We start from the raw sequence: 24,177 nt of genomic DNA, 5'->3' as shown, positions 1-24,177 counted from the left end.
AAGTCACGATCGCGTTGAAACCTATGCCCAATGCTCAATCGTGCATCAATAATAGTTTGAGCTGATCCTACCTTGACGCTTAAGTAGCATGCTAATAAGAGAACGTATAGTGGAAATCATTTAGTGCCACCAGCCAATCAGCTGCAAATTATCCGCAGACCTGCGGTCGGCGAAACAGATGCTGTGTAACACCAAGGACATTTGGCGATTAAGAAATCGTGTTGGTTTGCATCTTTACTCATTCAAAACAATTTTATTCATTCCTTGACCCTTTACTCCCAATCCACTAATTCGGAAAACTTTTCCTGATCCGGGCGGTCGACGGTTGATCAACCCCTCCGTTCCATCGAACACATCGGTGGCCGCACTTGTGACAAACAATTCATCCAGCCGAGGACCTCCAAAAGCAACGGAGGTTACTTGCGTGACCGGGAGGCCTATTTCTTGAACGATCGCGCGTTTCTTTACATCAATTTTCAAAACTTTAGAACCGCACCACGCAGCCAAGTACAGATTACCCTCCGTGTCGTTTGTCATCCCGTCACCAACGAAACCGGGATTCTCCCCATTGTTGCTTATATCAATCAGAACCTCTTCATTCTCCAAATCTTGTAGCATGGTCATCATTCTACAATTTTTACGCATCATACGCCACTCACGCTCACTGTTCAAAACTGCAGAAATCACGTTTAGTCCGACGCTTGTATTTAAATATCTCCGTCGCGTTCAAAATTCAGCGCTTTTCAAAAACTTATCCACTGTTTCCGTCTCACCAAAGCCGAATCGTGCAAAAGAAGGGAAGCGCGATTGAACCGACATGCGAAAGAACGGGATGATACCACTAAACCTTTAGAAAGACACGAACGTTGAAGAGTCGTTTTCTAAAGAAAACGTACTTCCGTGAAAAGAATTTGAATGCCTACTATTTTATCTGAGGATTTCCAAATTTCTGCCCTTTCATTTCGATCCAGATCGTGGAAGAGACTAGTGGTATTTTAGTAGTTACGCGTGCGTTATTTTGTAAGTTGATTCAAATGTGAGAAAGTTTAACGGTCGATTTGTAACAAAGTTCCTTTTTTTGCTGTTAGGTAGAAGTATTAGCTAGTGCGGTCGAAAGCTTAGGCAGTGCGGTCCTTCGTCTACGGACGATTTTTCGTGTGTTGTGTGACAGACAAGAAGGTAAGATAATTTAAAAAAGGTGTGTGATGGTAAAAATACTTAAAGGCGTCGACAGCCGATCGACGGCTTCTTTTGTCAGATTTTCTTTTGCGGCGACCGTTTCCTGCCAACCCGCTTCTAGCGACGCCTAAGCGGTACCACCACTTCACGACGGCATCGAAAAGCAGCGCTAAGCAAACCACGCGCTTCGCTTTCTTCTGGCAACGCTCAACCATCGCTAGTGCAACGGCTCAACACTACCGCGCCGTCATCGTAGCATCACGTTTCCGAACGACGCTGTTCGACGCCATCGCAGATCTTGTTTGGCGCCATCGCGACGACGCCATCATTGCAACGGCCGACGCCGTGCTTGTCATCGGTTACAGCCAAAAAGCAGCTGATCGGTACCGTGAGTAAACAAACGTGCACGTAAAACTTAGAATCCACACACACGCCTTTCCAAATCTTACCGCTCGAAGAACGAGCTCGATAACAAACGAGTAGACCTTTGTGCCGTTCTGCGACTATCACCAGAACGAGCCGACAGAGACCGCACTGTAGGAAAGGGGGGAAAGAGATAACCAGAGTTAGGTCTATTAATAGAACTGGAGACGTCGATAAAGAAGACCGAATTGAATAAACCCACGTTGTTGATTGTATAGCGGTATTTTATCTGTAACCCTCGGTACTCCCTGTTATAAGTCGCCCCTGAGAACATTTCTCACATTCGCGTCCGATATTTTGAATTTCACTTTGTTTTTTTTTCTCCGCTTGGCTGGCGGGAAGCAGCCACACTATTACTCTGAAGCGAGAAGGAGAGAAGGATAGGGAGATCTTTGCCGGTGATGATAACATTCTACTTATAAGTTCTGTCTTCTTTGAACCGGTAAGGCGGTCGTTGTCTTCGCTGAAGGTAATAGTGGCACCATCTGGACGCGGGTAGATTAACGTTCCAGGTGTGCAAATCAACCGTTCCTTTGCGCGATTCGGGACCCATTTTCCACAACCTGCCCTGAGGTTAGGTTTCGTGCCGGGCAACCTTAACCGAGCGAGTGGTCCTCTTTCAGAGGTGGCGCTTAAGCCACTCGTCTTAAACGGCCTGAAGAGCTCTGGCGAACGGAAGATAACTCGCGGGCAAGCCGCCCACGTTATATTGGCGCCCAACGTTTAAAGGCTGAAATTTTGAATTTTTTTTAGTCAGATATTTTTCCTACATTTTTTTTTTGGCGCATATTTGACATAGTTTTTTTTTCTTTTGAAAGGAAACAAACTGGAGATAATTTCGGATTGTTTCATTTCACGAATTTAGATTTAGATAAATTATATATATATAATCTATTATTATTACTTCTATACTTAAATTTGAATACACGTTGACTGTTGATTTCTGAATTTAACATCTACTATACTATATTATTTAATTTTTACATTACATTATTATACTTATAAGTTTTCAAACATATTTCAAGCATTATTTATAATTTTCATTTTTGGTCAACACCATAGTATAATCTAAGTTTAGTGTGAACAGTGACCTAGCGTAAGTGAATATCTAGAACAATTATCCGGCTAAATTTTCAACATGGCTATGAAATTTCCATACGCGAATCATTTGACAAACGAAGAGGTAGATTATGAACTGGTGTTGCGAAATCAGTTGGAGGAAAGGCAAAAAGATTTGCCAAGCAAAATGCGATTGTTGCGAAGGCTGTTTAAGGAAGACAATAAATCGGGAAGAGAGTATCTTTCTCCTTACCAGTTCGAAACGGAAGTAGATCTGATAATCAATCGGGTCGATCAAATTGAACGCCTTCTTCAAGACGCGGCACACCCAACTTTGCTGTCTCGGTTGAGACATTATTTCCTCCGAGTACAGAGGAACACGGCAGCAAACGAAGGTGGCGAAAAGGTCCGTCAACAATTGTTGAGGAGAATCGAAGAGCTGTTACAAACAACAGCTAGTAAATTACCTCCTTCAGAAACCGAAGAAGAAAGCACCTCGAACGAATTAGCCAGAGTAGAGGGTGTTGATATCGCGGAAGGTGGAGATACCACTAAAGGAAACGCGAAAAATAAATCGTTAGGAGCAATTCCAAAAAACATCCAAACACCTGCCAAGAAGATTGCCCCGGTCGATTCGAATGTAACAGAACCTTCGTACGAAGAAATGACAAACCGCGTGTTCGAGCTCGAGAAGCTAGTAAAACAATTGCAGATGTCGGTACCAAAAAGTATATCCGGTTTCGACGCTCCGCCTCGGGTAGGGAGTGAGCCAGGTTTTCAAAACGAACCAGATGGGTTAGACGCACAATTCCGTGTGCGAAATCGAAATTCACGAGTTCACTTGCAAAGTTATGGGGTTCAACAACAAAATTTGGAGCAGAATCGACAAACAAGCAGAGTGGCGAGGCAGGCCCAGGAGTTTAGCGACAGCGATTCAGAAGAAGAGCAACGACAGGTATCAAGAGGTTGGCGAAGAACAGATGGAAGGCATAGCTTAAACGTAAACGAGGGTAGGCGTGAATCGTGGGGTTCTAATTCCAGTTACCAACGAGACCGAGAGTCTAGACACTACCGGAGAATAGAGCACTGGAAATTATTCTTCTCGGGAGACACGAAGTCCGTATCTGTCGAAAACTTTCTCTATAAACTCAAGAAGATTGCTAGAAGAGAAGGGGTATCGGACAGTAATTTGCTTAGGGATATTCACCTTGTCCTAGAAGGACAGGCTTCGGATTGGTTCTTTACATATGTCGATGAATTCGAGCACTGGGATGATTTCAAAGAACGGATCCGATACCGGTTTGGAAATCCAAACCAGGACCAGGGAATAAGACAAAAGATCCAGGATCGGAAACAGCTAAGAGGTGAACCGTTTATTGCGTTTGTGACGGACATAGAGAGGCTAAACAAAATGCTCTCTAGGCCACTTTCCCGCAGAAGGAAATTCGAAGTAGTGTGGGACAATATGCGGCAACATTACCGTTCAAAAATCGCGACCATCTCCGTTCGAGACTTGGACCACCTGGTGCGGTTAAACCACGGGATAGATGCCGCCGACCCGAACCTCCAACAGTTTCCTGACTCTCGTAATCAACAGCGCAACATCCACCATGTCGAGTGCGAAGATTCCGACGAAGAGAGGGACAGTCCGGAAGAAATAGGTGCAATTAGGTTAAGAGCGGACGAACCGAACCGACAGCGGATAGAAACGAGACCAGAACGACAAAATTTAGAGAGGACAGAACAGAACCGTCAAAGCTTGTGTTGGAATTGCAAAAGAGCAGGGCACAATTGGCGGGACTGTCGCGAACCGAAAAAAATTTTCTGTTACGGCTGCGGCGAACTGGGACAAACAATTCGCTCTTGTACAAAATGCGGTATGCGAGGTGGGAGACAGTCGCAGTACAACCAGGGAAACCGGTAAAGGGGTGCACGATTGGGAACACAATCATCCCTATCTCTAAAAACGTTCCCGATGTACAAAAATACGACCCAGTCGACCAGATACATACAATCAAAATAGAAACAAGAAACTGTCCCTATCTGTCCGTAAAAGTCTTTGACAATGAATTTACAGCCCTTCTAGATTCAGGTGCCGGTATTAGCGTAATAAATTCATTGGAGCTCGCCGAAAAATACGGGTTGAAGCTTCAACCAACAAGATTAAAAGTCAGCACGGCGGATAACACTCAGTACAAATGTTTGGGATACCTCAATATACCGTATACTTTTAAGGGAATAACAAGAGTAGTCCCTACAGTTGTCGTCCCTGAAATCTCGAAGCCGATACTAGGATGTAATTTCTGGAAAAGCTTCGGAATTCAACCAATGGTAAACTTGGGCCGAGGGCCAGAACCCGTTGGACAGTTTGAGGTAGTCAATGAGCTCATTGCATTTACGTTGGAACCGGTGGGATACTTGCCACAACTGCCAACGTCCGAAGACACGTCTTTGGACATACCGACGTTCGATATACCGGAAAAAGCACAAATACCAACGGAAGATTCCCTCGAGGTGGAACACGAGTTGACAAGCGATGAGCGAAAGGAACTGTTGGGAGTCATAAAGCATTTTGAATTCACCTGCAGCGAAAAACTGGGCAGAACAAATATGATCGAGCACGAAATTGTATTGAAAGAGGGAGCGAAGCCGAAAAACCAACCAACATACCGCTGTTCGCCTAGCATTCAGAAGGAAGTGGATGCGGAAATAGAACGCTACAAACAGATGGGCGTGATTGAAGAATGCTACAGCGAATGGACTAATCCGTTAGTTCCGGTCCGGAAGTCGAACGGAAAGATCAGAGTTTGCTTGGACTCGAGGAGGTTGAACGCAATGACGGTTAAAGACACGTATCCAATTCGAAACATGTTAGAAATTTTCGGAAGGCTGGAGCACGCAAAATACTTCTCGATCATAGACCTGAAAGACGCCTATTTTCAAATACCACTGAAAAAAGAATGTCGGAACTTGACAGCGTTTCGAACATCAAAAGGGCTTTACAGGTTCAAAGTCTGCCCGTTCGGCGTAACAAATGCACCGTTTACCATGTGCCGCTTAATGGATAAGGCTATTGGATTCGACTTAATGCCGTCGGTGTTTGTTTACCTAGACGACATCGTTATAGCAACGAAGACGCTAGAAGAACACCTCAGGTTATTAAAGGTAGTTTCTGAAAGGTTACGGAAGGCAAACCTAACGGTGTCCCTGGAAAAATCTAAGTTCTGTCGCAAACAGATAAAGTATCTAGGATACTTGCTGACAGAACAGGGTGTCGCAATTGACGGTTCCCGAATTGCACCGATTCTTGATTACGCACGACCGAAAAACGTGAAGGATGTCCGTCGGCTGCTAGGCTTGGCAGGCTTCTACCAACGGTTCATTAAGAACTATAGCCGCATAACCGTTCCAATAACGGACCTGCTTAAAAAAGCTAAGAAAAAGTTCGAGTGGACAGAGGAAGCCGAACAAGCGTTCACCGAATTGAAGTCGGTTTTAACATCAGCACCGATTCTGGCAAACCCGGATTTCGAAAAGCCATTTACCATAGAATCGGATGCTTCTCACACAGCGGTTGGAGCGGCATTGGTCCAGGAACTCGACGGAGAAACGAGAGTGATTGCCTACTTCAGTAAGAAATTGAGCAGGACACAGCGGGCATATTCAAGTGTCGAAAAGGAATGCCTTGGAGTGTTGCTCGCAATTGAAAATTTCCGGCACTACGTAGAAGGTTCGCGGTTCAAAGTGGTCACTGACGCACGGAGCCTCTTGTGGCTGTTTACCATCGGAGTGGAGTCTGGTAACTCAAAACTCCTTCGATGGGCGCTCAAGATCCAGTCTTATGACATCCAGTTGGAGTACAGAAAAGGAAGCTGTAACATAACGGCCGACTGTTTGTCAAGGTCAATCAATCTACTCGATCTAACATCCCAGGACATCGACTACGAAGAACTGGCCGAAAAAATCAAAGCAGAGCCAGCGAAGTTTCCCGATTATCAAATAACAGACGGTGTTATCTACCGGTACGTGAAAAGCGAGACGTTGGTGGATGATCCACGATTTCGATGGAAAATGTACCCCCGAGTTGAAGAACGATCGCCAATCATCAGAACTGAGCACGAGATTGCACATCTCGGAGCGGAAAAGACCCTACAAGCGCTAAAGCGTCGTTACACATGGCCAGGTATGGCAGAGGACGTGAAAAAGCTATGTCGAGAATGTCTGAAGTGCCAAACCTCGAAAGCCGGCAATGTCAATACACTTCCGCCAATGGGAATACAGAAAGAGTTCGTTGAATACCCGTGGCAATTTGTTACGTTGGATTATGTCGGTCCGCTCCCGGCGTCCGGGAAAGGTCGTCACACCTGCTTGTTAGTCGCAACGGACGTGTTCAGTAAATTTGTGTTGATTCAACCATTCAGAGAAGCGAAAGCGAACTCGTTAGTAGATTTCGTGAAAAACATGATATTTCTCTTGTTCGGCGTACCAGAAGTCGTACTAACAGACAACGGTACGCAATTCACGTCGAAAATATTCCGCGAATTGCTAACCGAGTTCAATGTAAACCATTGGCTTACTCCAGCTTACCACCCACAAGTGAATAACACGGAGCGGGTAAACCGGGTAATAACAACAGCCATCCGAGCAACGATTAAGCAACACAAGGATTGGGCTGACGATTTGCAAACGATTGCCTGTGCAATTCGAAACGCAGTACACGAATCGACCAAATATACACCGCAATTTGTTGTCTTCGGTAGGGAAAGGGTGTCGGATGGCCAGGAATATGCGAAAATGCGCGACCAGGTCAGAAACAACGTTTCACCAGCTGAAGTAGAGGGAAGGAGGAAGAAACTCTTCGAGGAAATAAAAAGCCAGTTGACGAAAGCCTATGAGCGTCATAAGAAGCAGTACAATTTGCGATCGAACCCCGATTGTCCAACTTACTCAGTTGGCGAATCTGTTTTAAAACGAACTTTCGAACTGTCGGACAAAGCAAAAGGTTTTTGTGCAAAGTTAGCGCCGAAATTTGAACTCGCCGTAGTTAGGAAAATATTAGGAAAACACTGCTACGAGCTTGAGGATACAAATGGAAAGCGACTAGGCGTCTTCTATGGGAATCACCTAAAGAAGGCAAACTTGCCTAAGAATTAACAATTTTTACAGCTATGTAGTCCTACGGGATAACCAAATGTGTATGCATATGAAAACACCTTTGGGATTAAATCCAACCAGTTTTACAGCTATGAATCTTGATGAGTGACAAACGAGACAACTATTGAGTTAAAAAAAAATCTTCGAGGTCAACTTTCCTCATTTTCCAAATGACCAACTAAATTTGTTCAAGCTATGGCAACTCTACGGAGAAACACAAGGAAAATTTATGTGAGGGACCAATAAAAAAATTCCCAATATTCATACTGGTCATTGGCTCGATTTGAAGTTGATTGTACAGTCAAGAAAGGGAAGAGGAAATACCTGGCCCAAAGAACTCAGACACGAAAAATAAGAAGGAGCCTGGGCGATGACCTGTATTAGTAGTGATACCATGAATGAAGCGAGCCCAAAGGTGATGATCTCGCGCTTGAAACAGTAAATGTTCTGGTTCGACTAAAGGATTTCCTCGCCGAACGTTCGAACATTGTACAACGACCAAAAATTTAACCAATTCCCAACCTCACATGTGGGAAATTGGCAGAGTACATCAGCTATGCACACTTCGGGAGAAGCAACAACGGGAAATATCCATACAAAACACCAAAAAGGGCAAAGAACCTAACCAAAGAGAGACCTTCAAGATCCTACCTGATCCACTGTATATATGTACATATGTAAATAGTTAGATTAGTCGCGCCTATCATCTTATTTCTATGTTAGTCTTAAGCTAGGGTTAGTCGATAGTTCTTAAGTTACCAAAATTTCATTATTTTTCCTCCTCGTAGTTGTTGCTTAGTTTCCATATAGCATCCTTATTTAGTACTTTAGTCCTTTCATTGATATTTTCCATAATAATTTTCCATTTTTTGCATGCCATTATAGTTTTAAATATATTCAGTAAGATTATCCAGTCCGTCATCAAGTATAGTAGGGACTTCTAAAAATAGATAGGAAAAAGTAAAGTGAGAATCTTCATTACCGACAAGTGCGGATTGTTGACATCCGTTTTTCTTCCCTTTGCACCGCATCTGAAAAGAAAAGATAGTCCAAATTAACAAAACAAGAAAACGATACAGATTAAATAATACTTCCCGCAATAATTTTGATCCGGGCAGCAACACAATTCCACAAAAATCGCAAAATTCCGCCAGGAAAAAAATCGCCATCCACCTTCTTAAAATATTTTTCTATTTTGACGTTTTCGTCATTCTTTTGATCTCGTGTAGTTGGCAAAGCTGACAGTATGGAAGGGAGAATATCGATATATCGATATTCTCATCGTAATATCGAGGGGTACTGTAAAGTCAGTTTGAAATATTTCAAGGAAATATTTCCTGCTTAATTTTTTTGAATTAGATTTGCGTTTATTTAAAACAGAATTTCGGAAATAATTTCTGGAGTATTTTGATAAACCAAATCGGGATTAATATGAAAAATGAACACGATCAGGATCTCGGAATTTATTCTGGGAGGATCGGTGGTCAGGATTCACAAGTTTTGAGAATTTAATGTGGAGAACGTACATGATCGTTTGGTCGGAATTCATTCTGATGTGATCATGATTCGAAGACCCATAAGTTTAAGTATTTTACGAATTGTTATACAGGTGTTCGGAAATGATACCGGATAAGTAAACAATTCCAGTTGTTACTTTAGTACCTTTCGAAATTATTTTGAGAATTGGGGTTGGGGAAGCTTGCCATCTACTGTAGAGATTTCATAGTACCATAGCCTGGATAAACTACGTAAAATGTAACCCTACAAAAATTTGATTAAAATTGTTCCAATTTTAATCAAATTTTTGTACAGTTATTGGGGGATGATGTAGCATGGTCATCATTCTACAATTTTTACGCATCATACGCCACTCACGCTCACTGTTCAAAACTGCAGAAATCACGTTTAGTCCGACGCTTGTATTTAAATATCTCCGTCGCGTTCAAAATTCAGCGCTTTTCAAAAACTTATCCACTGTTTCCGTCTCACCAAAGCCGAATCGTGCAAAAGAAGGGAAGCGCGATTGAACCGACATGCGAAAGAACGGGATGATACCACTAAACCTTTAGAAAGACACGAACGTTGAAGAGTCGTTTTCTAAAGAAAACGTACTTCCGTGAAAAGAATTTGAATGCCTACTATTTTATCTGAGGATTTCCAAATTTCTGCCCTTTCATTTCGATCCAGATCGTGGAAGAGACTAGTGGTATTTTAGTAGTTACGCGTGCGTTATTTTGTAAGTTGATTCAAATGTGAGAAAGTTTAACGGTCGATTTGTAACAAAGTTCCTTTTTTTGCTGTTAGGTAGAAGTATTAGCTAGTGCGGTCGAAAGCTTAGGCAGTGCGGTCCTTCGTCTACGGACGATTTTTCGTGTGTTGTGTGACAGACAAGAAGGTAAGATAATTTAAAAAAGGTGTGTGATGGTAAAAATACTTAAAGGCGTCGACAGCCGATCGACGGCTTCTTTTGTCAGATTTTCTTTTGCGGCGACCGTTTCCTGCCAACCCGCATCTAGCGACGCCTAAGCGGTACCACCACTTCACGACGGCATCGAAAAGCAGCGCTAAGCAAACCACGCGCTTCGCTTTCTTCTGGCAACGCTCAACCATCGCTAGTGCAACGGCTCAACACTACCGCGCCGTCATCGTAGCATCACGTTTCCGAACGACGCTGTTCGACGCCATCGCAGATCTTGTTTGGCGCCATCGCGACGACGCCATCATTGCAACGGCCGACGCCGTGCTTGTCATCGGTTACAGCCAAAAAGCAGCTGATCGGTACCGTGAGTAAACAAACGTGCACGTAAAACTTAGAATCCACACACACGCCTTTCCAAATCTTACCGCTCGAAGAACGAGCTCGATAACAAACGAGTAGACCTTTGTGCCGTTCTGCGACTATCACCAGAACGAGCCGACAGAGACCGCACTGTAGGAAAGGGGGGAAAGAGATAACCAGAGTTAGGTCTATTAATAGAACTGGAGACGTCGATAAAGAAGACCGAATTGAATAAACCCACGTTGTTGATTGTATAGCGGTATTTTATCTGTAACCCTCGGTACTCCCTGTTATAAGTCGCCCCTGAGAACATTTCTCACATTCGCGTCCGATATTTTGAATTTCACTTTGTTTTTTTTTCTCCGCTTGGCTGGCGGGAAGCAGCCACACTATTACTCTGAAGCGAGAAGGAGAGAAGGATAGGGAGATCTTTGCCGGTGATGATAACATTCTACTTATAAGTTCTGTCTTCTTTGAACCGGTAAGGCGGTCGTTGTCTTCGCTGAAGGTAATAGTGGCACCATCTGGACGCGGGTAGATTAACGTTCCAGGTGTGCAAATCAACCGTTCCTTTGCGCGATTCGGGACCCATTTTCCACAACCTGCCCTGAGGTTAGGTTTCGTGCCGGGCAACCTTAACCGAGCGAGTGGTCCTCTTTCAGAGGTGGCGCTTAAGCCACTCGTCTTAAACGGCCTGAAGAGCTCTGGCGAACGGAAGATAACTCGCGGGCAAGCCGCCCACGTTATAATCTCCAGCAGCGTTGACCTGGAACACTTTTACATCAAACGTGCACGAGTCAACGTAATACAGAACTCCGCTCTGCTCGTTCCAAGTAATCCCATTGGAAATGCCAATACCATCCTTTTGCTGGATAAAGCTTCCACCAAATTTACCATCGAATCGATACAACTTTCCTTCCCTTTCTTCGAAAACATCCCCGTGACCTTCCATTAGCATGGTTCCAGCATACAAACGGCCAAACCGATCCACCTTACCATCGTTGAAGCGCATCGGTTTGACTCCCTTCAGGGCCAAACTGGCCACCTTTCGCAGCAATGTTGCCTTCGTTGACTTCCCGTCCCAGCTAACCAACGACAAGTCAATTCCCGTGCCCAGAACGAACTCACCAGGACGTCCTTCGACTAAAAATATGAAGGAAATCGGCGCCAAACCATCTGAAAACCAATACAATCTATCAGCTAAAATAGCTTATTAAGCTTAATCGAACCTCACCTATTGTTGCCCTGTAAGTTTCACTTTCATTGTAATCGAAACGAAGAATCGCCGCCCCAAGAGCGTCTACATAATACAAACTTTGACTATCCACATCCCAAATGGGACCTTCCCCGAGCTGGCAAACGGGACCAGGTAGTTGTTCCACCTTGTAGGAAAGCGACTCCATTGTAATCCGGTTTTCTTCCGCTACTGTGACGCTCAGCTGCAGCTGAGCTTCCTTATATTGGATTAACGAAAAACATTATCTCTTTTATTACCGTTTTACGACTTAAAATAGGAAAAAAAATAAACAAGCACTAGTATAGGACAACACGAACAGCAGTGATTCTCTATCAAAATATTATACGCGCTTTAGGATTTTTAATTAAGCCTTTCGCGCTATCAAACCGGAGCAATTCTTACCTTTTACAGTTAACTTGATAACCTTCCAACTTGTATTGCAGTTCTGAGACAGAACAGGTTGTAAATGCTCAAACTGTTTGCTCTTCTTTCAGATTCATTCGACGGCAAAGAGAAGTGTTTGAAAAGATTTTGTCATTTTAAGGGTTTTTTTTTTTTCTTACAATAATTTATAATTCCTTTTAAAGATTTTGGTTTGTTTTTAATTAATAAGTTTTAAAATTATTTATTTTTAAAAATTACTTTAATTATTTGTTGTATTTGATATTATTAATCAAATTAAAGTATGCCAATTTATTAAGACGAAAAAATCGCTTTCAAGGTTAATTTAGAACTATCGGACATGAACTTTGTTAATTATGCTGTAAAAATATATTTGATAACCGCAAACAACTTGTTTGCTAAATTCTACAGTAAAGCTGATAATATTTACATAATTTCGAATCTGGTTTTCACCTCTTCTTTGTTATGTGATAACCAGTTCAGCGCTTTCAAATAATTTGCTGAGTAACCAAATTAACTGCAGTGAGCAAAATCTAATTGAAAACAAAAAAATAATCAAACTGAACAAAAACGGTTGCATCGCTCAATGAGGCATCCGCAGACGTACGTGTTACATCCTGGAATGTAGGCCTATCAACAATGGGTACCTATCTACTACGAAGCGTGATGCTTTGTTGCTAAGTAGAATAATAAACGGATTGATAGCAGAATCAGTAGAGCGGGAGAAGCTGGGTTTGGATTCTTGAAAAAAGCTCTTCAGACGCGGCGATTCGTCTTAACCGCTACACGTTTTGAATAAAAATACTGTTCAAAAATAGATTGTGACAAAGTAAATGAAAAATCATCTCTCCCAAGAGATTTTTGCGCTGATAAAACATTTTAGCAGTCATTATTATTCAGTCATAGCTGGATATGCATTGAATAAAATTTACGTAAACAATTCTACAATACTTATTCAGCCAAAACTGGAGAAATTATACAACCTATTTCGTTTGAGGCAGAAAAAAACACTTGTTAAGCAATCATATCGCCCCTTTTGCAACCGCTGTGAGTCTTGTTTCCAGCTTTGCGCAAATTGGTTATTTAAAAACGCGCAAAAGCCTCTATTAAGCTCCATTGCAGCTTCGAAAGCAGCTATTAGCAAACCCGAAGCTTGATAAAATCACCAGATTTAGATGTTTAAGAGCTGAAAAAAGGTTTTTATTTCTAAAACTAAACCATAGTTTAGTCACACGATGAATAAATTCAGCTATAAAAGCGTTTGATCAGCCTAAAATTGTTACTTGGGTAGCTGCTTTCAAAGCTGCAATGGAGCTTAATAGAAGCTTTTGCGCGTTTTTAAATAACCAATTTGCGCAGTGCTGGTCAATTTAAGGATCGCAGTGTCGATAATCTATACCTATAAAAATGGATTTCTGTCTGTTTGTCAGTCTGTCTGTCTACCTGTCTGTCGGGATGTTTCTTATAGAATCGAAAACTACTGAACCAATCGGCGTGAAAATTTGCATGTAGAAGTTTTTGGGGCCAGGGAAGGTTCTTATGATGGTTAGAGACTCCTCCCTCCCTCCCTTGAAATAAAAATTTCTGCATAATTCGAGACCTAATCAATCAATTGGAACCATATTTGACATGCGGGTGTATTTGGAAGCAAGATTTTATTCTATGATGAATTAGGACCCCTCCCCTTTTTAAGAGAAGGGGCTCCCATACAAATGAAATACAAATTTCCTCATAACTTTAGAACTAATCAAGCAAATGAAACTAAACTTGGCATGTGGGTGTTTTGGAGGCAGGAATTTTTTTATGATGGTTTTAGTCGCCTCATCCCTGTGGTAGGGGGATAAGGGCTCTCATACAAATAAAACAGAAATTTTTGCGTAACTTCAAAACTAATCGAACTCGAGAAATTTTAGACTCTTCCATAAAACATTAGTCAAAAATAAGATCACCAAAAACTATCTGTTATTTATTTGTTATTTGTTATTTATTTTGTGTACATTCATCGGACAAACAGTCTACATGAATACTTATAAACTAGGATATCACAAAATAATTTGTTACACGGTCACGAAAAACGCTAGCACTAACATTGAAGTCAAACAAAGGGTAACACTGGTTAAATAAAGAACACATCGCTCGAATGGGCTCATTTTGTGCATAATCCGTTCTATACTGCTAAAGTCTCCTGAGTCCCGGCGTCGAAGGGGTCGTGGTACTGCATTTATGTTTATTCTGGAGAGAATCCACGGCGCGTCGATTTCCCCCAAAAACCGTTTGCCGACAAAGACCGTCCTCTGAACGTTTCTTCGCTTTTGGAGGGTATCCATTCCCAGAAGTCTGCATCTTACTTCGGACGGCGGTAGCTCATTTGGATTTCGCCAAGGAAGAAGTCTTAAAGTGTATCTGATGAATCTCGATTGAAGTTTTTCAATTCTGTGGGTCCAAACGCTACGCAAGGGACTCCAAACGATAGCTGCTGTTTCCAACACTGATCGAACTAAGCTGAAGTACAAGGCGCGCAGGCAGTATGGGTCGCGGAATTCAGCTGAAATACGGAAGATGAACCCGATGTTCGTCGAGATTTACCAACGATATGACTATAATGCTCCCGGAAGCTTAGTTTTGAGTCTATCAATGCCCCGAGGTCACGTACAACATTTGATCTTTGTATTTCTTCGTTTCCTATTCCATAACTAGGTACCTAGAATAGGGTTCTTTTTTCTCGTCAACGTGATTACAGAACATTTCGTCACACTGATAGTCATAAAATTGCGTTGGCACCAGTCGTGAAACTTGTCAACCCTTTTTTGCAACAATTGACAGTCTGCGAGAGCACTGATTGTCCAGAAAATTTTAAGATCGTCAGCATATAAAAGTTTGCAATCTCTCGGTAACACTTGGACGTCATTAAAGAATACGATAAACAACAATGGTCCTAAATTACTGCCTTGTGGGACACCTGAGAGATTATGAAATTCATCTGATTCCGTTGATCCCAATTTGACGTACAGTCGGCGATGAGCCACAGTGATGAGAACTGAACTAGGTTGGTAACGGTGGATCTACCAGGAAAGAATCCGTGTTGCTCCGGGGAAATGTAAGACTTCGCAGCTTTAAAAAATTCTTTGTTTACCAATATTTCAAAAAGTTTAGATGCGGCACATAAAGAGGTTACTCCACGGTAGTTAGAGATATTGCATTTATCACCCGTTTTCAGCACCGGGAACATCACTGATTTCTTCCAGCATTCTGGGAAAACTGCTTGTGTAAGGGATAGATATAAAATTGTTCTTAAAGGCGCGCAGAGAACATCGGCGCACTTTATTAAAATAATTGCAGGAATTCCGTCAGGTCCGGGCGAGGTTGAAGGCTTCATTTGTATAAAACCAGCAATAATATCGGCATCATCAAATACACAGCTTCTCATTGGCATCGTTCCAGTGGAGACATCTCTTAGCGCGTCTTCATTTTGTTGTTCGCTAGGCATTACATCGTCAAATATAGCGCTGAAGCGTTTGGCAAATAGGTTGCAGATTTCTTGGGTAGAATTCGAAGTCAGTGTCCAAAAACATGGTTAACGGCAGACCACGTTCTTTCCGTTTCTCATTGACAAACGACCAAAAACGTTTGGGATGGTTTTTAACGCATTTCCTGTACGCAGTATGTACCGACCGTAGAGCGTTAGAAGATAAGATTTATAGTTGGAGCTTGCGATTTTGAACCTTTGTTTGGTGAACAAGTTGCGATTATTGGAATATTGCCTAAGGGCTCTGGCACGGTTTTGCTTCAAATATCAAAGACGACTATTAGACCAGGGTGGTGACACTCGTGGTCGACGGTTCGGAACAAATCTCGAAATGAGTTGTGTAAGGGTATCATTAAAAAATCGCAAAGCATCATCAACATTTACCGCACAGTACACTGGTGACCAGTCAACACATGAAAGAGCCATTTTCAAACTATCAATGTTAGCACGTGCGAAGTCCAATGTTTGGTTGTCAAGCGGTTCGATAAAGCGTGTGGGAGTCGAGCAGTGTAGACGCGCTAAAAGCGGTGGATGCAGAGGATCAACCGAAATAAGCGATTCAGGAGGTTCTTCAAGCTTACACAATGTTACCGCATCTTCGTCTACAAAGCACAAATCAAGTATTCGATTCATGCAATTCCTCTTAAGGTTAAGCATAAAGAATCTGACTAAAGAAAATACACTGGAGCTCAGTCACTCACGGCCTCCTGTCATCATTAAACCTGATTTGCTCAACGATGATTGTTGTGCGTGACTCTGTTCAAAGTTGCTAGGAAAAGTTCGACCAATATTTGTTCGAGTTCAACATTTAGGCGATTTTATGAACTGTACAATACAAATTTGATTGCCTGGTGTTTTCGTTGGGCAGCACGGATCGATTTCGTGATGATACGATGATATTTGTTGCCGTTTGCTAGCAGTCAATATTTTCTCCCGCGTTGATCGACTGATACTTCGCAAGTTTTCGAGCAAAAGATTCAGAAGGTTTCATCGAGATTCATGCGCACTTGGTTTCGACGAACTGAAAATGAGCTCCAGTGTCATTTCTTTAGTCAGATTCTTTAGTTAAGCAGTTTCATGTTGAGCACTGACATATTGTCGATAAGAGTATGATTAACAGATGTTGAATCTGTGGGCTCTAGATCGGCAAAACCGGAAGAAGTAGCACGCCAGCGGAGGTCCGGAAGATTAAAGTCACCGAAAATCAGATGTATGTCATGCACATTAAGTGAGATAAAGATACAGAGGAGATAGAACTATTAAGGTTCTCGACGACGGAATGGTTTCCGACATATCAGGAGGAATATAAGCTACACCTAAGCATACGACCCGCTCGATGCAGTGAATGTTAACCCACAGATGCTCAAGTTCATTGTCAATCTGAACTGGGCACGGTGACGAATGGGATGAGTTCTAAATCGCAATGAGACACCGCCTCCTCGTGTTCTACCAGTCGCTTCCGGGTTGCGGTCTTTCCTGTATACGTTGTAGCTGTGACCGAATAGTTGCATCGAAGTAATTTCGTCGTTAAGCCAGGTTTCTGTTAAGATGATGACGTCATACTCGTTGTCTATTATCGCCACAGAGAAATCGACGATCTTCGTTCTTAATCCTCTCACATTTTGGTAGTAAATACTGAGGGATTCTGCGCATGTCGAAGGAGCTTCGATGTTCTCACTCGAGTCTGGTGAAGTAGAACCAGTTGTGATATTTTACAGGTTGTAGCTATATGTTTGTTGAACTGGAAGTTGATCAGAGTCATGTTGACGTTGGAGAGTAGAGCGCGTAGCAACCTGAGTGCAGTTTAAAGGGTCATACAGAGACAAACTGTTACTACCCCAAGCACTCGTCGATCAGCTTCCTTCAGCGACCATGATTCGTGTCCGTAAAGGGCCATCGTCCCGATTAGTGTTCTGTAGAGCACCAGTTTGGTGCGAATTTGCAAGCTACGGAACTTCAGCTGGCTACGTAATTCGTAGAAAGCCCGATTCGCGGCTACAACTCGTCGTTTCACTTCACGGCTTACATCGTTGTTACATGTCACGAGTGTACCAAGGTATATAAATTCCTCCACTACTTCATATCGTTCCCCATGTAACTTCACCTCGGCACCAACACCATTTCGGCTCCCACGTTCCTTACCAGCAACAATGCACTTCGTTTTGGAGGTGTTAATGGTAAGTCCCAATCTCGCCGCTTCCCTTTTAAAGGACCTGAAGGCCTCTTCCACTGCTCTACGGTTAATTCCGATAATATCGACGTCATCTGCAAAAACAAGAAGCATGTGAGATTTCGTGATGATAGTTCCATTTCTTTCCACGTTTGCCCTTCGTAATGCACCTTCCAAGGCAATGTTGAATAGCAGATTTTTTTTTTTTTTTTTTTTTTTTTCCTTGGGGACCTTGGACCACTGCGACCAGTTCTTTGATCTATTGTGGTGTGTCCTCTTTTGCTGTATGTCTTTACAGCTACTATATTGTTTAGTAATTGTTATTTTAATTGAAGGCTTCATCCCAACACGGTAATATGTTGAGAATAAATTGTATTACTTTCTGAGGAGAACTAGCCCATATTTCCGAAGGCTCCAACAGTCCTTTATCAAGAAATTTGCGCCTTTTATTGAATAATGCCGTGCATTCGCACAGTATATGATGAGCACTTTCACACTCTAGATTGCAGAAACGACATCTATCATCATTAAGCTTTCCTATTACCTTCAGATGATATTTGCTTGGACAATGACCAGTAACCACTCCGCTAAAAGTACTCAAATCTTTTTTTGAAAGATTCAATAGCTTTTGCGTGATTGAGGCATTTGGCTTAATAAACCGTTTTGCATGACGAGCTGATAGAGTATTATTCCAGTTCAATTTGACCTGATTCTCTTCCCATTTTTTCAGTTCCATCTTGCACGTACTATTGGATACCCCACAGAAAGGTTCGGGACCTATAAATTCCATTGCAGATCCAGTTCTGGCTAACTCGTCTGCTCTTTCATTACCTTCTATACCACAGTGCCCGGGAACCCAAAAGAGGTTTACCCTGTTGTGTGTAGATAGCTGTTGAAGCAGTTTTACACAGTCCCAGACTAATTTGGAAGTGCAAGCAACAGATTTTAGAGCTCTCAGAGCTGCTTGACTGTCTGAGAAAATACAAATATTTGCATACCTATATTTTCTCTTCAAGCAGATCGAAGTACATTCTAGAATAGCATATATTTCGGCTTGAAAGACCGTTGGCCATTTGCCCATTGCCACTGACCTATTCAGTCCAGGACCAGTAATGCCAGCCCCCACTCGGTCTGCCAATTTCGAACCATCAGTGTAAAAAGTTATTGAACCATCTCTGACATAGGGGCCCCCTCGTTCCCATTCACTACGATCTGGTTCATGGATGCTAAATAAATGGTCAAAATCGAATTTTTTTTCCATTAGATCTTCAGCTTGAAAAATAAGAGGATTAATTTCAAATTCCTTTAGGATACTTAGGTGGCCTTTTAGATCACCACTGAAAAGATTTTTGGTTCGTCTGAGTCTTATCGCGTTTTTAACGGCATCTAGTTGAATGACCTGAGATAATGGCAGCAGATTTAATAGAGCATCTAGGGCTTTAGACGGAGTAGTACCCATTGCTCCTGTTATAGCGATAGTAGCGAGCCTTTGCAGCTTTTCAAGTTTAATTTGAATCGTTTTTTGTTTCGTTTTCGGCCACCAAACTAATGCTGCGTATGTGATTCTAGGTTTCACTATAGCCGAGTAAATCCAATGTATCATTTTTGGCCTTAGACCCCATTTTTTACCGAACATTCTTTTACATGCCCAAAAAGCACTAGTAGCTTTGTTGATCACTTGTTCGATATGTGTATTCCAGTTAAGTTTTTTATCTAGAGTAATTCCAAGACACTTAGTTTCTGTAGAAAACGGTAGAGGAGTTTGGTCTAAGTGCAAAGTTATGAAATTAGTTTTATTTCTTTTTGTAAATGGTACAATTGTGGTCTTACAAGGATTTATATTCAGTCCTTCTTTTTTGCACCATGAAAGGGTGAAACTTAATGCTGTTTGCATTCGTTCTGAGATTGTTGTATCAAATTTGCCACGGACTATAATGACGACGTCGTCCGCAAAACCAATCACTTCGAAGCCTAGCAATTCCAGGTTTTTCAAAAGGTCATCTACCACCAACGACCAAAGCAGTGGAGATAGAACTCCCCCTTGTGGACAACCTTTAACAGCTATAACTTTTAATGAAGATTCTCCAAGATTGGAAAGTATCTCTCGATTTGACAGCATTTCAACAATCCACTCAACCAAGCAGTTTGCAAAACCATGTCTTTTCATTGCATTTTCCATTGAGATATAGTTAGCATTATCAAATGCTCCTTCTATATCCAGAAATGCTGCTAGTGAGACTTCTTTGGCTTCAAAAGTTTTTTCTATTTTATTTACGATAGAATGGAGAGCAGTAACTGTTGACATGCCACTTCGATACGCGAATTGATTTTTACTTAGAGGGTTTTTGCAGAGTATCACACCTTTAACATATTCATCAATTAGTTTTTCCATTACTTTCAGGAATATGGATGACAAGCTAATTGGTCTAAATGATTTTGGTGAAGATTTGTCTTTTTTGTTTGCTTTTGGTATAAACACTACTTTGGCCTGTCGCCATACTGTAGGAATATATTTCAGCAAAAGACTTGCTTTATATAGCTTAGTTAAAGCAGGAACTAATACAGTCTTGCTTTTTTGAAGAAATATTGGCAAAATTTCATCAACTCCTGGAGATTTGAGTGGGGCAAATGAATCAATTGCCCATTCTACTCTTGGGTGTGTGAAAATTTTATTGGCCAAACTTTCATTCTCCCTATAAGATCTTTCTGATCTATCCGGCGGGTCGTTTGGTCTAGTCTCAGCACACTTGTCCATTATTTCAGAGTTTGAGTCTGAAATGTCTAAGATTTGATTGGGAACTGCTAGAGAATCTGGAAAATGAGTTTTCATCAGTACATCTAGCGTTTCCTTTGTATTTGAAGTGAAAGAGCCATCACTATTTTTGAGAAATCCTAAGCCATTAGAATGAGATTTTGAGAGAACCTTCTGAAGCCTACTAACAACCGGGACACTTTCAATGTTTTCACAATTGAACCTCCAATCCCTACGTTTAGATCTTCTGATCTCTTTATTGTATTCAGTCAGGGCCTTTTTATATTTGGACCAGTTTGATGTGGTTTTGGCATGATTAAATAGTTTCCTGGCCCTTTTCCTTAATTTCTCTAGCCTATCGTTCCACCACGACACATCCCTGTTTGTAGAACGCCTTTTTTCCGGACAACTCAAACGGTAGGCTTGTTTAATTTTGTCTATTAGAATTTGTGAACCCTTTTCCAGCTCCTGATAACAGCTTATTTCTACTGAAATTATCCCGCTCTCACCCTCAAGCTCCGAGCTGTAACGTTCCCAATTTGTTTTTCGGGGATCTCTATAGTATTCCTGTAACAAGTCATTTGCAGCATATTCAAATAAAATTTGACTATGATCAGATAACGATATTTCATCTGATACATGCCAGTTCTGTATTTTATCAGAAATTTTTGAGCTGCATAATGTTAAGTCAAGAACTTCTTCCCTGATTGAGTTAGTAAAAGTTGGAGAATTGCCCCTGTTACATATATCAATATCATGCTGAGAAATATATTCGAAAAGTGACTCACCTCTCTTGTTGATATTTGAGCTGCTCCAAATTGTATGATGGGCATTCGCATCGCACCCAATAATAAAGGCCTTATTATGTCTTTTGCAATAGGAGATAAAAGCTGTAACCTTTGGTGGTGGGACATCATCCACGTCCCCTGGAAAGTAGGCCGATGCCACATAGAGTATTGTCTTCCCGTTTGTAGTAGGCACTTCCAGCATAATGGCCGCAATATCTTTATCAATAAATTCTGTAATCGGCACGAATTTTATGTTGTTATTTACCAGAATTGCAGCTCTTGAGAGCTGATTACTGTCGTAAATCAACTTACAATTTCGTGCAGGCAATCCCAAAACCTTTCCATTGTGTACCCATGGCTCCTGGAGGAATGCTACATCCAGTTTGCTTTGAAAAAATGTTTTACTAAGAATGCTTGAAGCTGCCTTTGCGTGGTGAAGGTTATTTTGAATGAATTTAATGCTGTTCTTAGCCATTTAAGAAATTAGTTTGATGGGCTATAGGGCATTTCGGTAGAACTACCACCCGAGTTCATGTCTTCCGAGCATTTGACAAGCTTGCTTGCCAACCCAGAAGCATGGTCACAGTCCTGTCTGTCTATTACTGCTGACGTATCCAAATTTGCACAGCCGTCGCCTATCACAATATCACCTGAAGATCTGCAGACTTGTTCAGGGCTACCACGGACCCTTGTACTGCTCTCACCTGAGTGATTTTGTTTTATTCGAGATTGGCCGGTTATGGATTCATCTACAGCTTTCCTGTTGCAATTAGTATCTGTGGGCTTTTGCTGCCTCCTGTCAGCTGTCCCTTCACTTTTTTTATTAATATTTCCACTACTTTTATACTGTCTCTCTCTCAGTGTTTGCTTTCTGAGAGGAGCAGTCCCAAACTTGTAGTCTAAAAGGAATTTACAGTCTTCTAGAGCCTTCATAGAGCCTTTATCCACTGTGAAAATAAGTTGAATATGTTGCTCTTTGATAATTTGTCTCTTGAAAATTTTCCACGCATCAACTTCTACACCATTATTTTGGCTTTCAACTAGAGCGAGGATTTCATCGTTGCTATCCTCTACGCTGTGGGGAAAGAACCCAATTAGAACTTCAGGCTGGGGAATATTTTTCTCATCAACTGCGATTAGGCTTGCATTTTCCCATGGCTTAACGCTGGGAATTATCGCCTTTAACCATTGGACCGTGTCCTGGTTTTTGCAGATGATGATCATATGCCCCGGCCGTATTAGGCATGTACCAAATTTTGGCTTGACCTTTTCCTTCCTTTGCTGAGCCACCAACCTCAAAATTGCCTTTTGAGTAGCAAGTGTTTGCTGCGTTGTTAGCTCAGTTTCAGGAAAGTCTTCCGGAATGATCCCAATTTTAACAGACGCTAAAGCATCTCTATAAGATGGGTTGTATGAAGTCCCCCCCAGCCCTGAGGACCCTGCTCTAATTTGATCCAACCTGTTTTGAACCGAAGTCTTGTGCGGCTGTCCAATGACAGATTGGTAGGCAGTCCTTTTTGGGTGAGGATCAGTTTCGCTACTGTTTGACCCATTAAGCTCGGTATTTCTAGGTCGCTTATTTTGTTCATGAGTGAATTTTTCCCTAGTTTTGGGGATCATCGGAGCTACAGCCAATTCACGGGCCTGTTGGGCACTGTGCCCTTTAGAAAGGAAATATTTAAACCTTTTTTTGCCAGCCCCGTTAAGCCGAATAAATTGTTTTCGATCCGAAAAGGATTTAGCATTATTAGCATCACTAGAAGCAATTTTCACAGGAGCCTGAGATGACAATAGCGTTTGGTCAAGATCGTCTTCACTAATCTCTTCGGACATCATCTCAACTCCTTTTTGGGGACTATTGAGGATGGACGATGAACATGACATAATTTCTTCATCCATCATACTACTTAGAGACTCGTTTGTTGCCTCTTCGATCTCTTCAGTAACGTTACTCATCCTTGCAGTACTAGCAGATTAGAGAGTGCATCCCCTTGCTTCAGTCCATCCAACGTCACGAAAGCAGTTGAGGTCTCACCCGCTATTCTAACGCATGATTTGCATCCGTCCAGCATCGCACGAATCAGCGTAACTAGTTTCGTCGGAAAAACATGTTCTAGCATTATCTGGCACAGCTCATTTCGTGTAGCTGAATCGTACGCCGCTTTAAAGTTCACAAACATATGGTGTGTCTGCAAATTGTACTCTCGGAACTTGTCTAGGAACTGACGCAGGGTAAACATCTGATCCGTCGTGGAGCGACGCTCACGAAAACCAGCTTGGTACTCGCCGACAAAGGACTCCGCCGACGGTCTCAGTCTGCAGAACAGGATGCGGGAAAGCACCATGTAGGCAGAATTGAGCAATGTAATTCCTCGATAGTATTTAAACTTCTGTCGATGTACCTTTTTGGAAATTGGGCTAATGAGGCCTTCCAACCACTCCTCCGGCATTTGTTTTTCCTCCCAGATCCTGACAATAATCTGGTGGATTGCTTCGTACAGCCGCTCGCTCCCCGCTTTTAGAAGTTCAGCCAGGATACCGTCCTTTCCAGCAGCCTAACCGTTTTTCAGCTCACTGATTGCCTTTTTAACCTCCTCCTGTGTTGGTGGCTCTACAGCACTTTTACCTAATATTCATGAAATTATGCTCCGTGTATAGGATTGATATTGGCTTTAAGCTTTAACAAGGAAAAACCACAATTTCCTTAA

The 24,177-nt window shown here is 42.1% G+C and overlaps 1 protein-coding gene across 1 annotated transcript; it reads right to left on the bottom strand.

Moving 5' to 3' along the window:
• Positions 1–234: 234 nt before the first annotated feature.
• LOC128739492 (regucalcin-like) lies at positions 235–11,997 on the bottom strand. Its single transcript, XM_053834986.1, has 4 exons — positions 11,829–11,997; positions 11,337–11,770; positions 5,018–5,243; positions 235–674 (listed from the first exon to the last, which is right to left on the bottom strand). The coding sequence occupies exons 1-4, from the start codon at positions 11,995–11,997 to the stop codon at positions 235–237; spliced, it is 1,269 nt and encodes a 422-aa protein (XP_053690961.1).
• Positions 11,998–24,177: the final 12,180 nt, after the last annotated feature.

Source organism: Sabethes cyaneus, chromosome 3 (assembly GCF_943734655.1).
Source record: "Sabethes cyaneus chromosome 3, idSabCyanKW18_F2, whole genome shotgun sequence".
Classification (NCBI taxonomy): domain Eukaryota; kingdom Metazoa; phylum Arthropoda; class Insecta; order Diptera; family Culicidae; genus Sabethes; species Sabethes cyaneus.
Note: the sequence above shows the minus strand (reverse complement) of the source record. Positions and strands in the feature narration are given on the sequence as shown.

Bases quoted from the DNA above. Each gene is read 5' to 3' on its own strand.
- LOC128739492 (XM_053834986.1), bottom strand. From the start codon at position 11,997: ATGGAGTCGCTTTCCTACAAGGTGGAACAACTACCTGGTCCCGTTTGC. The intron at 5,244-11,336 runs GTGGGCGGCTTG...TTTTCGCTGCAG, and splicing joins ACGCTGCTGGAGATTATAAC to GTGAATTCAAAATGCTTTAT. The intron at 675-5,017 runs GTTCTGGCCCTC...TGATTTCTGCAG, and splicing joins TACCTCAAACTGTCCAACGG to TTTTGAACAGTGAGCGTGAG.